We start from the raw sequence: 12,150 nt of genomic DNA on the forward strand, positions 1-12,150 counted from the left end.
GTGGCTGGCCCTGCCAGCCAAGCTCTGTATTCAAGAGGTCAATGATTCTGTTCTCACACTGACAGTTTGGACAACAGGGGGCAATTTCCTCAAAGTTGAGTGTCCTCAATCACAAGGGCAAGCAGGAGATGTGAACACGTTCTGTCCCTAAACCTACAAACAGTGGAGTTTTGATGGATTTTCTATTTTCTCCTGGATCAAAGACCCAAAGGCTAAAAGTAAGGGAGTCTAGTACGTACAACTCTTTCTAGCACAAAACACCTCCATGGTGTCAGCTGAAGGACTGATGGCTTTCTAACAACCTCGGGGGAGCAGCTGTCAATGTAAGCATGGGTGATGTGAATCGTACCCAGAGTCTCTTCATCTCTGAGCTCACTGACAAACTCCTAGACATGCAAATTCAGGGGCACATTCAGTCTCCTAGGTGAGTCCATGCTTGCGCAAGTCCATTTCTCTCACCCCCATGCTGCTTCACTGGGTCTTCAACAGTGGGTTCCAGCAGAATGGCACAGAAAGGAGAAAGACACTTAGCAGGCGGAGCAGAGTAGGAAAGCAATCTGATGGAAGCAATCTTCACCACTTTGTGAGGGACTCAGGGCTTCCCTTATGACTCAGCTGGTAAAGAATCCACCTGCAGGTCGGGAGACCTGGGTTTGATCCTTGGTTTGGGAAGATGCCCTGGAGAAGGGAAAGGCTACCCACCCCAATATTCTGGCCTGGAGAATTCCATGGACTGTATAGTCCATGGGGTCAAAAAGAGTTGGACACGACTAAGCAACTTTCACTTCAGAGCTTTCTAACAACCTAGCTGCATCTGCATTTGAAAGATTTTGTTTTCCTTTTGAACTCAAAAGAATTTCTGATTTTAGACCAAATAAGGGAAAAGGTTCAGAGACTACTTATGTGCTTTTTCCTGCTGAAAAAGAAAGGGAAAGAAATTTGGGTTTCGTGTCATCTTTTATCCTTCTAACAACTAGGACTGGGTAGGCCGTGTAATATAAAGGCGAGATAATTTGCCCAAGGTCACACAGCTAGCAAGAGGCAGTCTGCCTGACTTCAGAGCTTGGGGAGTGGCTATTGCACCACACTGCCCACTGGTTTCTCAAAAGCTCCTGCATTTCTTTATCTTTTTTTTCCTTTCCCCCGCCCCCACGACCCCCACCAATAGTAGTTCTTTGATATAGCGGTTTGGGATTCCCACAGTAATCCGAAGTATATTTATGTGGCTGTGAGTGCCAGGGTTGGGGCAGGACTGACTGGGGCTATATGGCTGCCTGTAGGGATGGTGGGGGCTGAAAGCACCTGTTCCCAGCTCCTGTCACCACCCTCCAGGGAGGAGGTTGCAGCCTGTGGCAGGCATCACACCTTTAATAAAGTCCTCACCTCCTGAGCGGTAACTGGTCCCTGGGAGATGGGTGAGAGCCACAGCCTGCACGAGGGTGAGAAAGGGATGACAGTGGTGGCTAGAAGCACTGGGAAGGCAGCAAAGCAGACAGAATGGTCAGAGAAGGGAGCTGGAGCCCAGGGCTTCCCTCACTTCCTCCACACACAGCCCTGGGCAAGCAACTTCACCTTTCACAGCCCTGGCATCCTCCTCTGTAGTGGGGAGCACATAAGTGGCTGCCTTCCAGGGCTGGTTCGAGGACTAAATGAAGTGATGTAGAAAGGGCACTTAGGATGGTGGACACCTCACCATCAACAATCTGTATGTAGGGGTACCGATTATTATTGTCATCAAGACCAAGTCACAGCAGCACAGGTCACCACTTGTGTGCAGGACTGCTGAAGAGGGCCACTGGGCACCTCGGTGGCTTCCAAGGACATCAATGTGGCACTGAAGGAAGCTGACCAGGCCGGCCCCAGAGTGCTTAGGAGTTCTGACTCCAACTTGGGCTTTTCCATCTCTACTCTGATAATTTAGAGATACGTACACTTTTCAGCTTAGGGTATCATGAAAACGTCAAGCTGCATTGGGTACTCTGGATAAGAAAGTGAGGGAGTGTGCAGCAATGCTTCCACCAACATCTGTTTCAAATATGAATTGTCCAGATTAAGGATCACCCCAGTTCTACCTAGAAAACCCCTGGGGTCAAGACCAGTGTCCTCCCCAAGGGCCCAGGGCCCCTACCTACCTTTTTTTTTTTCCTACCTACCTTTAGGTGCTCCATCTTCTCCTGTTGGCTCAGGAAGTCCCTGTCAGCCTCCTCTGGGGCCTTCATGAAGTCCTGGGTGACCTTCTCAGAGAGCTTGCAGATGACCTGCTGCTTGGCCTGATTCTTGTCCAGGAGCAGCTGCACGTGCTGCTGCAGTTCCCGTATTTCCTGCTCCCGCAGGCTTGCTGTCTGCGCCAGGCTCTCCCGCTCCCGCTCCAGGGCCTCCACCCGCCGGCCCAGCTCCGCAATCTGCCGCACTTTGTGACGCACCAGCTCCAGCCGGTCCTTGTCCTGGGCCGCTGCCAGGTATGCGCTGGACACCCTCTTCTCCTGCTGGGCTGCCTCTAGCGCCTTGTGCAGGATCTTCACCAGCTCCTGCGTGGGAAAGGAGAAGCGCCCAGAAACTCAGGGAAGGCCTGTGAGGTGCCAGAGGCAAGGCGAATGCTGTCATCAGTTCTCCTACAAGCCCTGGGAGGTGGTGGGTATCATCTCCTGCATGCATGCCAAGTCGCTTCAGTCGTGTCCGACTCTGGACTGTAGCCTGCCAGGCTCCTCAGTCCATGGGATTCTCCAGGCAAGAGTACTGGAGTGGGTTGCCGTGCCCTCCTCCAGGGGATCATCCTGACACAGGGATCGAACCTGTGTCTTTTATATCTCCTGCACTGGCAGGCGGGTTCTTTACTACTAGAACCACCTGAGAAGACCATCATCTCCTGGGATATCTCATTCTAGCACCCACATTCTCTCTTTCTGTTTAAAAGAGCTTTAGGGACTTCCCTGCTGGTGCAGTGGCCAAGACTCTGAGCTCCCAATGCAGGTTTGATCCCTGGTCAGGGAACTAGATCCTGCAAGCTGCAGCTAAAGATCCAGCAAGCCACAACAAAGATCCAAGATCCTGCAAGCTGCCACTACGATGTGGCACAGCCAAGTGAAAAAAATTAATGTACGTGTGTGTGTGTGCTCAGTCATGTCCGACTCTTTGCAACCCCAGGTAGGAATACTGGAGTGGGTTGCCATTCCCTTCTCCAGGAGATCTTCCCAACCCAGGGATCAAACCTGAGTCTCCCACACTGAAGGCATATTCTTTACCGTCTGAGCCACCAGGGAAGCCATCAAAAAAATTAATAAATATTAAAAAAAAAGAGAGTTTTAGTTAGACACATGGATCCCCAGCAAAGGATTACATCGCCCAGCCAAGCTCACAGCTAGATGTGGTCAAGTGATTATTCTGCCTAAATGGGATATGAGAAATGCTGTGGGTAGCTTCTGGGTCATACCTTCCAAACCACTGCACACACACTGCCCTGGCCCAGTTCCCTTTCCTTCTGCCTGGGAAATGGCAAGAACTGAAGTAGCCACGTTAGGCTCACAAGCAGAACTTGCATATTGAAGATGACACAGTTGTCCTGCCAGCTCAGAACTGTGCACTTCACTCTGGATTCTTCAATGTCAGAGAGAAATTAACTTCCAATATGTTATAGGCTTTAAGGCTTTAAGCTTTATAATACTTTAAGGCTTCTGCCCATACCCTATACATGTCTGTTTCAGAAATGAACAAACGGAGGCCCAGCAGAGTGGAATTTAATCCCAAGTCATTCAGCCACTGAGCTGCCTGTGCTTGGTCAGTATTGAAGGTGGAGTGGCAGCGGTGTGGCATGGCTCTTCCCTCTCACTCCTGAGCCAGACGTTCATAATCAATCTCAGTATTCCTTCCTGCTAACCCTAGCTGAGGCCTCAGAATCCTTCTGAACATGGCATCCATGCAGTCACTACCAATCGAGTTGAGGCGGCATTAGAGAGAAAACGTGCTGGCAATCCTCACACCAAGCCACAACACCTGGGGCTTCATTCAATCCATCTGTGTCCACGCCTCTGCCTACCAAACGATGCCTGTGAGGCTGGTGCAAGGAAGCAGCAGGGAGTTCAGAAGCAACAGACCTCGATTTAGTTCTTCGCAGGGCCACCTGATTCATTCAAGTACACTGAGCATTCAAGGTTTGATTCCCTGTGCCTTTGAGCTTCCAACCTTCCCAGCACTGGGGACCTGTTCTGCCCCAAAGCAGGGATATGAATTCATCTGGGGCCAGGACCAGGGTATCAGAAATCAGGCAGCTCAGCAGCCAGTCTCATGTGAACCTCAGACCTGCAGGTGGGGTCTTTAGGTCACACTGCCATGCTCCCTGCCAGTCTCATCTGGAAAAATGTGGTTCCCTGGAGACACCTTAACTGTATGTATGCCAAAGCATTTAAATAAATGATTGGCTGGATAGCGTGGTTTGCTAAGAACAATTCCATTTTGGAGGAGAACTGCCCCAAATCATAACTTCATTTGAGAAGCTAATGATAAGACCAAGTTAGCATACAACTTCTGAAACCTTGGTACTAGTGACTGTCCCTTTTCTGGTTCTTTCTCTTCTATCCATCCATCTAACCTGTATCAAGTGCTCACTCAGTGCCAGGCCCCGTGCCAGGCCCTGGGACCCAGAGAGGGACCAGTCACCATTCCCACCCTCAAGGGCCACAGAGGCTGATGGAAGCAAAGGTGAACCACTGCTGTGGAGTGATTTACTGCGAGAGACGGAAGCAGGGGTGTCTGTCGGGGCACAGGGCAGTGGGCAATGACTTTCGTCTGGGGTGGAGGCGGGGTGCCAGGGGGCGGGGTGACCAGTACACTTCATAGAAAGGTGGAGCAGCTTAAACTGATTCTGAAGAATGAGGAGGGCCAGAGATGGTCAAGCAGCAGGTGGGAGACATGGGGCAGATGGAGGGAGCTGAGGATTGGGAGGACTTTGCAGATGGGGCTGAGCCAACTGCTTACGCAAAGGCTCAGTGGAGTGAAAGAACAGGTATGCAGCTGCAGGTCCTGGGTGTGGAGGGGAGGTGGGTGGGAGGCGGTTGAAAACCAAACCGGAATGTTAGGAATTTTTAGAACTCAGCTCCGCAGGGCTGTGCAAAGAGAGATTAGCATTCCTGTGGCTGCCGGTGACTGAGAAGCCCAGACCATTTTCTGCTTCAGCGGAGATTTGGAGGCTACCCTGGCTAACTGCCTGGTGAATTAACCCCACACAGGCCACTGTTTGGACTTGCCCTAGCCTCAGAATTGGGTGGGTATCTGTCCCCCAGGGTGGCAGAGTCAACTCTGAGGCCCATTTCATTCCATCAGCTGTCTCCCCCTTCCCACATCTGGCTCTCAAAATCCAAGACCAAAACACCAGGCCAGGAGTCTGTCCTCTCATCCCAGGATATGGGCACCAGAATGAGACAGGAAGAAAGGGACCCAGAGATAGTGGAGCCAGAGCAGCAAGTGAAAGGAGAAGCAGGAATGGATCATGGATTTGGGAAACCTGGAGGCTGGCCGGCCCCGGGAGACCACCTGGGCCAGTCACCCCACTGTCCCATGGGGAGACTGAAGCTCAAGGAAGCAGAGAACTAAAGGGACCTGGTGGATCCCGAGTGGGGAAACTGCAGCTAGAGCAGAGGGCTCCCAACTCCAGTCCTAAGACCTTTGACTTCTCCATGATGTGTAATTAATGGGTTTTGCATAGAAATGCTTCTTTTGATTTCTTTAAAAATAGAAATAACCCATATTCATAGCAGCATTATTCACAAAACCCAAGAGGTGGAAACAACCCAAGTGTCTATTGATGGTGCATGGATAAATGAAATGTGGCATACGATGGAATATTGTTCGCTCTTAAAAATGAAGGAAATCCTATTACATGTTACAACATGGATGACCTTTGAGGACTTTATGCCAGGTGAAACAAGGCAGTCACCAAAACACATATATACATCAAATAGAAATACAAAAAACAAAAAGCAAAGCTAGAACATCCCATTTTGAAGCTGCTTTTGTCCTTACAACATGTGAAAGCAGCTCTCCAGGTCAGTCATTATCGAACAACACGCATTTGCAACAGTTCAAGAGTATTCCTTGTATGGAGCACACGATACCCTTCATCCCATCCCCGAGGATGGACACCTGGCTTGTTTCCAGTTCCCACAATCCCCAGCAAGGCCTTAGGACTGAGGCTTAGAAGAGCTGGCTCAGTGATACTTCTAATATTTCTTAATCGAATCATTGTTTGGCCCACCTTAGATTTTAACAATGGGTAACAAGTTGTCATTTTAGTAAGTATTTTAAAAGTCAATAAATCATTTATCTTATGAACGAGTTGATATCTTCACCACTCACTAAAATCAAGGTGGGTGGGTCCAACAGTGCTTGTGGGAAGAGCACTGGACTGGGCATCCTCTTACCCCTAAGGGGCTCAGGGCCAGCTGTGAGCAGGTGAAGGAGCCCTGGGTTCCCATTCCAGGTCCATGAAGGTGGACCTAATGTGCGTGTTTCAGAAAATGGAACCTCAGCTTTCTCGTGTGTAAAATAGATAATGGTCCTATGCCACCAAGAGGCACCAAAAGGATGACAGAGAAAGTGTGGCAAGCGTCCTTCCCCATGCTGAAATACCCCTTTCAATCTTTCAGTGCTGAGGGCGCCCTCTCAACCCTCCCTCTGTGACCCCAGGACCTGTATTCTTAAGTCTCTGTCTGCAGTTCTGGGAAGTGAGAGCTTGCACTTTGCTCCAACCAAGTGTCCTAAGCGAGTTACACACCTTCACCAAGTAATCCTGAGTGCACTAAGCTGGCCACAGGCAGGGCCCAGGAGGAGTTCATCCTGCTTAGAAGCCAACAGATGGCCAACATTACCACAAAGGCCAGCCTTCCATCTGCTGGAGCAGACAGCCTTCAGGTTGGGTGCAAGGCTGTTGACTCTAAAAGCCTGATTCACTGGGCCAAAGCTGCCTGGTAAACTCTGGACACCTCCCAGAGTCCAGATCTCCTCTGGGGCCAGCACTGCAGGGGCCTAGGATGGGTAATGGCCTCATGGGTATTGGAATCACAGGAAGTGCATTCATTTCTCCTGAAGAGCAGTTGTGGTGTTAGGCAGTCTTGACACAGACTTGAGTCTTGACACAGACCTTTTCAGTAAAACATGATGATAGCCCTATTTGATGATAGCTCCATTTATAGAGGAGGAAGTGGAGACTGAGAGAGGTTAGGGAACCACTGGCCCCCATAGACATGGGGCTATCCTGTGAGACTAGAGAGGAGGCGGCTGGGCTGTGAGGAGTCCTGGACTTGGGGAAGGATACCAGTGCCCAAGGCCTGGCTCTTCCAGCTGTGTGACCATGAGCAAGTCACCCACCTCCCGAGCCCCTTGAACAGGGTGCAGTGAAAAGGGCAGAAGCTCTGGAGGCAGACTCCAGAGCCTGATCCCTGGTTTGCTGCCCAGGAGGGCACGGGCATGCAGAACCTCCCAGGACTCTGGTGTCTGTCAGGAAAGGCGAGGATAACTGCTGTAAGTTAAGGAGGACAGCGCATGGAGGGCACCAGCCTGCACGCCAGCAGTGACCTGTGCTCACGTTTTCTCCATGTTCCGGGCAGTGGAGTCCCCAGAGTGCCTCTGTGCCCTCCAGAGCAGCCAACAGAGCTTGAGATACAAGCTCTTTACTATTGGCAGTGTCTGCCTGGCTGATTGAGCCAGGACAAGACCCCCAGTTCCTGGGTCCTTTTACAGCCTAAGGCAGGAAGGTGTATCTTCCCACTGAAGAGACACAAGCAGGTATCTGTTGGCGCCAGGCCCAGAAGTCCAGTGGACTCTTTCTGCAGCTGAAGCATTAGACTTAGATGGTCTCAGATGGAGAGCTGCTCTCTGACCAGCATTTCTGAGTGCCTAGGGTACCACTGGGCACCCCAAGATGGTGCCAGCCTCCTCTGTCTCATCTCTGGGTCAAGAGTCTACCTCTTCTCCTTCCTCTCTTTGGTTTTGGTATTTGGGTTGCGGGCAAAACCCCAGTTGGTAAAACTGGGGCCCCTGTTCCAAATGTGGAATAAAGGTAAGGACAGCCTCTGGCCCACAAGCAGAATTCTCAGAGGCCCTCGGGGTGTGTGCGGGAAGGAGTCAACAGGGAGGGCACAGAATGCCGAAGTCACAGCCAAGATGACCACACCTGCATGTCTGGGGCAGCTGCTGGCTGCCAGGTACTGAGTTTTGTGAGTCTTGACACAGACCTTTTCAGTAAAACATGATGATAGCCCTATTTGATGATAGCTCCATTTATAGAGGAGGAAGTGGAGACTGAGAGAGGTTAGGGAACTTGCTCAGGGCCAGGACCGTCTTATTTAAAGGTCTGTGCGTTGAATTGCCCACTAGACTGAAGTGCATTTGGGAAATGATGGGTCAGAGAGCAGGCAATTCACTCATTCCCTGAGGCAAAAGCTCAGTCCCAAGACAGTCTCTTCCCACTCTCTGTCCCAAGAAAGTGCACGAGTAAGAAAGTCCAGATTCTCTAATGCTTGAACAACTTCTCCCTGATGTTTTCAGGCTGACTGTAGGGGAGCTGTCAACAGCCCAGGTGGCCCTTACTAATGTCCAAGAGCTGGCCTCATTTAGTGAAGAACGAAGAATCCTCCAGGGTTGCACAACCACTAGGGGCAACCACTAGGTCTCCCAGGGCTTCTTCACTTGACAAGAAGGCGATGGCACCCCACTCCAGTGCTCCTGCCTGGAGAATCCCATGGACGGAGGAGCCTGGTGGGCTGCAGTCCATGGGGTCTCTAAGAGTCGGACAGGACTGAGCGACTTCACTTTCACTTTTCACTTTCATGCATTGGAGGAGGAAGTGGCAACCCACTCCCGTGTTCTTGCCTGGAGAATCCCAGGGATGCTGGGGCCTGGTGGGCTGCCGTCTATGGGGTCGCACAGAATCGGACATGACTGAAGCGACTTAGCAGCAGCAGCAGCAACAACACCCTAAGAGGAAAGGCCACCCACACTTCCTAGAAAGAAGGGAGAAGATGCACAGAAAGGAGAGGAAGTGTCTGCATTCTACATTTCTCTTCCTTTCCAGGTCAGGTTTGGGACTTTCGCTGTCCTGGTCCAAGAATCAGGAAACTGCTACAGCTCAGCTTAATGCCCTTGGTTCTCAGGAGCGGACTCATGACACTCACGACGGGAACACACCCTCACGACGGGAACACAAAGGTAACGGGAGACAAGAGTGATGGCTGGGGTGCTAGGTGTCATCAGAGGAGACTTCATTTGCTGTAAGGATATATTTGGGTGCTGTAAGGGCTGTGTCTTTTCTCACCGTTTGTTCTCCAGTGCCTAGAACACCGTGTGTCTGTAACAGGGCCTCAGAGAAGGCTGGGTGAATAAACAAATGAGCAGAGAACCCAGGAATGGATGAGTTTCCTCCTTTGAGGACTAAAGTCACCTGCTGCTTCATTAAATGTAACCCCTGACCTGCCAGGTATGAAGGCTCTGCTGGTTCCCAAAATAACTGTTTAGGGTGAGAAAGGCAGAGAAAGGGCCAAAACAAGGTAGGGAGAGTGCTTTTCTGGACTGTGTTCTCCAAAAACAGAACAGAACGGAAAAGAAGAAACGAACAAAGGAGAGACTATTTAGAAGTAAATACAATATACTCTTTACCTCCCCAGGAGCAAGAGCAGAAGTAATGCAGAAAGAGACTCAGGGTTTCATAATAATTTTCGTATTGGGTTTTCTTAGCCAAGGCTCAAGCACGAGAGTGTACACCTTCCTCTCAGAGGAGAAGGAGCCTGGGACCTCAGCCGGGCCCATCTCTACAGCACCACGGGCCCTGAGCTCAGGATTTTCGGTAGCAACTGTGCTGGTGTAATCACTCTTATTGTGCTAAAGAGAACCTACTGCCTCTGCTGCATTCCCCACTGCTGCTCTGCCACGTGACCCTGACTACTTCATGAGGTCACTGCCAGATGTGAACCTGATTTACTCTCTGGCTGGTAGGATTTTTGAAGGATTTGCACATCTGTGTATGTGTGTGACCTGTTTTCTACAACGACCATGTAGCTCTTTCTTTTAACTGCTAGAATTAACTTCTGTCTCTACAACACTTGAATCTTTCTCCCTGTCACTGTCCTCTGTGCTTAGCCCTTGGGCCGCACAGAGACCTGTCTGCTTTTTCTGCCCCGTGACAGTCCTTCAGAAATCTATACCCAGTTACCAGCTGCCAGCTCAAAGATCCCCCAGTTCCTTCAGTGGCCCCTCCCAGGACCTTGCATGCAGATCACTCTCCTCCAAACACTGTCCCTCTTCAGGTGTGGGGTCAGGTCATGGACAGTCTCCCAGGGGAGATCTGAGAGACCCTGTCCTTGGTGGCCTTCGGTCACCTAGTCCGAGTGACAGCATGTCCCTGACTGATCAACAGCACAGTATTCCCAGCCACATGCAGTTTGGCTGTTTAAGGACCTAGACTAGTGAACATATCATATCTGATTTGTCCAGGGGCACCAGGCCCAGAGGAGAGCACCAGAGCCTGGGGCCTCTCTGGGGCCAGAGCTCACCTTCTGAGCCTTTAGCTCCTTGGTGAGCATCAGAACCTGCTGCTCCAAGGCCAGTACTTTCTCCTGGGCAGTTCGGTTCCGCATGAGCCCTTCACTGAAGAGCGGGAAGGTGTTGCTCTGGCTTTTGGCTTTCCGAATGAGACTGGTGGTCAGAGAGGACTTCGGAGAATTTGCTGGATCCTTCCCTGCTCAAAAGGAGAACACAGAGGTTGTGATCAGCGGCCTCAGTAGTTCTCAACCTTGGGGTTGCTGCAGAAGCCCTGGAAGGCCTGGTAAAATGTAGATTGGGGACCCACCTCCCAGAGTTTTTCCATCAATAGGCCTGGGGAGGGGCTTGAGAATTTGCATTTTTAACCGTTCCTAGGGGATACTGATATAACTTGTGCAGGGATCACATTCTGAGAATCAAGAAACTAAATCAACATTGTTTACACTGTGCTGGCTGGCTCATCCAGCCCATCCTCCAAACCGTGCCTGTTCCCTACTCTCTGATTTCACCCTGCAGGTGCTACCTCCTATGACCCTGCTGGTGTCTGCCAGGTGGCCATCTCCTCAGCCACAGGTCCAGGCTGGATGTACTTTTTCTTATTTCAGGATTCCTCCTCTACACTCCGGGCGATTTTCAAAGCACACAGATCTGTCCACTGACAGGAGCACAGAAGATCCATACTCTGCCTTCTCGTCCCAGTGAGTAATGGAAACCTTCATTTGATTCTAATTACAAGCTAAATTAGGAGAGTCATACTTTCCATAGCTGAATGTCTCAAGGCTATATCCTTTTATTTCCTCTAGGGCCTGGGTCAGCAACCAATGGCCCATAGGCCAAATCAGGCCCTGGCCTGCTTTTGTAAATAAAGTTTTATTGGAACCCAGCCCTGCTCATTTATGTGTGCATTGTCTGCACTGCTCTCACACCACAAAGGCAGAGTTGAGTACTTGCCATAGAGACTGCATGGCCTACAAAGACTCAAATATTTGCTCTTCTGGCTCTTTGCAGAAAATGTTTGCTGATCCATGCTAAATTTTATTCTTAAATCTAGTGTTTGAAAAATCACTTGTCCCACCCTATCCCAGCCTGTGCTTTAGAGCTCTGCCATCAGCCTGCATGTAGGGCCATGCAATGGTCTCAAGGTCAAGAGATTTTCAGAATTTTGACTGCATGGCATACACCATGTCTGTTATGAGGGCCCAACAGAAATTCTTCTCAGCTCTCAGTGCCAGAAAAATCTTTGCTTCTTTCAAGAAAATATGTGTTTATAGTTTTATGGACACTGAAAAATAAATCTAACTGCTTACATTTCCCTCTTTGCCTTGGCTGCTGAAAAGTTCAGAGCCACATTTGCTGCCTACTTTGGTACAGTGTAGGATTTTTTTCTTGAGCCATCTTAATTTTCTAACTCAATTTACTCATTTATCTTCCCCCAATAGTACATCTTAAGGAGTCATACCTAGTCCTTTTAGGACTATGATGTTAAAACTAAGGATGAGGTATGAGATCCCAGGGGAGAGGACAGATAGGACTCGCAAAATGAGCCCGATGACTTTAGCAACTTTCTTCAGGGACCAGGCCAAGGGACAACCAGATAGTCTGGAACAGATAAAAAACAACTCC

The 12,150-nt window shown here is 50.1% G+C and overlaps 1 protein-coding gene across 1 annotated transcript in view; it reads right to left on the reverse strand.

Annotated features, from left to right (window-relative positions):
- Positions 1-12,150, reverse strand: part of TBC1D2 (TBC1 domain family member 2) — a 42,996-nt gene that overhangs the window by 15,020 nt on the left and 15,826 nt on the right. Inside the window, 2 exon segments of the mRNA XM_005905983.3 lie at positions 2,154-2,528; positions 10,539-10,723. Coding sequence (XP_005906045.2) covers positions 2,154-2,528; positions 10,539-10,723 — 560 coding nt within the window.

This window comes from Bos mutus, chromosome 8 (genome assembly GCF_027580195.1).
Source record: "Bos mutus isolate GX-2022 chromosome 8, NWIPB_WYAK_1.1, whole genome shotgun sequence".
Classification (NCBI taxonomy): Eukaryota; Metazoa; Chordata; class Mammalia; order Artiodactyla; family Bovidae; genus Bos; species Bos mutus.